This window comes from Camellia sinensis, chromosome 2 (genome assembly GCF_055761805.1).
Source record: "Camellia sinensis isolate YWXY chromosome 2, ASM5576180v1, whole genome shotgun sequence".
Lineage (NCBI taxonomy): Eukaryota > Viridiplantae > Streptophyta > Magnoliopsida > Ericales > Theaceae > Camellia > Camellia sinensis.
Genome location: NC_138962.1, coordinates 176441062 through 176443892, shown reverse-complemented (window position 1 = coordinate 176443892; position 2831 = coordinate 176441062). Strand labels below are relative to the sequence as shown.

At 34.1% G+C, this 2831-nt stretch overlaps 1 protein-coding gene across 1 annotated transcript; it reads left to right on the top strand.

The window, feature by feature from the left end:
* The first annotated feature begins 359 nt into the window (after positions 1–359).
* On the top strand, positions 360–2346 carry LOC145788732 (glutathione transferase GST 23-like). Its single transcript, XM_082916242.1, has 2 exons — positions 360–876; positions 1769–2346. Exons 1-2 carry the CDS (start codon positions 562–564, stop codon positions 2144–2146), a joined length of 693 nt encoding a protein of 230 aa, XP_082772368.1. The 5' UTR covers positions 360–561; the 3' UTR covers positions 2147–2346.
* Positions 2347–2831: the final 485 nt, after the last annotated feature.

Below are 2831 nucleotides of genomic sequence, written 5' to 3'. Positions count from 1 at the left end.
CAATGTCAGAATTTTTTATCTAACAAAATTAATTGAAAAAGTGAAATTTCTAACTGTTCATCTATATAATAATAAAATTATCTGAATTATTAATTAAAATAAAATTTTAACATTATTAAAAACTGTTAATTAACTTGATAATTTATTAATAAAAAGATCTATTTGTTATGATATTAGAAACCATAGGGGTATAATGTAATTTATAGAATCACAAGGGATAATTTATAATTTAAGTAAATCTTAGGGGTGTGTTTGTAATTTATTCTAAATTTTAAAGATTTTTTTGAGAGTTTATTAAAATTTATCTTAATGGCTAAAAATAAGTCAATAAAAAAGATAATACTAAAAAAATTTAGTTCGGTATATTCATAATTTTTTGGTTACTCCTATTAGTGGCTTTTTAGAATCCTTAAATTGACTTTTGACAAGAAATGTCTCAAATGAAGTAATTAAACACAGAACTCACATCTGTGTATTCTGTGTATTTGATTCCTTCTGTTCACGCGCATAGCTGGCTTATAAAAGGACCTCAACTAACACAGTAATCCATCACAAAACACTATGGCAGAAGAATTGAAGGTTTTCAGGACATGGTCAAGTCCATTTGCCTTGAGAATCATTTGGGCATTGAAGCTCAAAGGCATAGAAGAATATGAAACCATATTTGAGGATATTACCAACAAAAGTCCTCTGCTACTCCAGTACAATCCTGTCCACAAAAAGGTTCCAGTTCTTGTGCACAACGGAAAACCAATCTCAGAATCACTGGTAATTCTTGAATACATCGACGAGACATGGAAGCATAATCCCTTGTTGCCTCAAGATCCTTATGAAAGAGCCACAGCGCGTTTCTGGGCAAAATTCGGGGATGAAAAGGTAAATTCACCACTCCCTCACTCACCCATGCCTTGATCTACTTCTTTTCCCTGTACTGTATCAAAAAATTTCAGTTAATACTTCATCCTCTATTTCATTATTTTTTTTCCACTTTAATTGTATTTGATATTTTGAAATAGTGAGACATGCACCGATGAAATTGACTAGGTAAGTGATCTGTACATAGATTGCCACTTTAAGGAGTAAATCATTTGTGGCTTTGATCATTAAATAAGTGACTGAAACCCCAAGTTGATTGCCTATGTAATTCATTCTTAGAGAAAGGGCATGTTTGGTACAACTTGTTAATCATAAAGCAAGATGTAAAAACACCCTTTTCCTTGCTTCCCAATATAATCTGTTTTTTCAGCCCTCAAGCTAACTGCCTATGTAATTGATTCTTAGACAAAGGGCCTGTATGGTTCAACTTATTAACCAACAAGCACAAGTTAAAAAGCACCCATTTCCTTGCTTTTCAATAATTATTTTTTTTCAATTTATATAAGTAATTTTTGTCTTTTAAATTGTAAGTAGAAATTATATCAAATACTCTGCTAGAAATGTCTAAAACAATAATAAAAAAATTATAAACAAGTCCACAAGCAACATCAATCAAGGCTTCTGTTTCGAAAAATTATCACTTTGTCCAGAAATTTCCATGTTTGTTGTTGTTCGTTCTGAAAAAGTTTCTTTAGGTTTCTAGCATCCAAATTTGAGCTTAATTTTCAAATTTACTATTTTTAGTAACTTTTTTATGGCTAAGCATTTTTTGATGATTAATAGAGGGAACAGTGCTCTTATACATGTGTTCGTGTTTGTTCTTGTTGCAACTCTTGGTTCTACACGCTCATCGCAATCCTTAACTATTTCTTTTTTTCTTTTGAAATTGTAGCTTTTGAATTCCGTTTTCAATTTTCTTATTACTCAAGGGAAAGAGCAAGAGGAGGCCATTCCTCAAGTCATGGAGAACTTGAAATACATAGAAGAACAACTCAAGGGAAATAAGTTTTTTGGCGGAGAGACAATCGGATACACAGACATTGCATTTGGTTGGACAGCTAATTTGTTAAGTGTATTCGAGGAGGTTACTGGGATAAAGCTTTTAGATGAACAGAAATTTCCACTGCTATCGGCATGGATGCGAAACTTTTCAGATGTTCCGGTAATCAAAGAAAACTGGCCGCCTCGTGACAAGTTAGTCATCAAGTTTCAAGCCACTCGCGAGAAGTACCTTGCAGCAGCAGCAGCAGCAGCAGCAGGACCTAAATGAAACAGTTACTGAAGCCTTGTATGAATCCCTTGAGTTCATACAAAGCAATGTTTAGCTGAACTTTCAGTATCACAGAGCGTTGGGTCCTCTGTTTGGTAGTGAACAAAACTTGCATAACTAATAAATAATCAGTAATAAATTATCCTATCTACATTGTATTTGACAACATGAGTTCTAAATCCACGATGAAATTTCCTATACCTCTAAGATGTGATTTGTTCATCTTCCATGTTAGTATATTATTATACTTTGTATATAATATAGCATTGTTTATAGCATTACTTTAGCATTGTATCCGTTCATTGTTATCATTATGTTTGTTCACTTTCGGCTAAAGCTTTAGCCTTGCCTTTCGGTGCCTCGCGTCTCGCATGGCATGCCTCGTATCCAATATCAGTCTATAAATAGAGTGCCAAACTCCCTTTGTAATAACACACAACAAATTCAATATACACATTTATTCACTTGCTCTCTCTTTCTATCAATTTATTTTACATGGTATCAGAGCATCACATTTAGACAGATTGTTGCATCTCTCGAACTTCTCTGTCTTCCCTATTCAATCACACCAATCTCTTCGTCTCCTCACGACGAATCCATCGCCACCAAATTCATCACCAGAAGACCTACCACGCGCCTCCACGCGCCGCCAGAAGTTAAGGCCACACTCATCCTCGTTCTCCGA

Excerpts from the sequence above, each read along its gene's own strand:
- LOC145788732 (XM_082916242.1), top strand. The coding sequence starts at position 562 with ATGGCAGAAGAATTGAAGGTTTTCAGGACATGGTCAAGTCCATTTGCC. Across the intron at positions 877-1,768 it reads CAAAATTCGGGGATGAAAAG|CTTTTGAATTCCGTTTTCAA; the intron begins GTAAATTCACCA and ends TTGAAATTGTAG.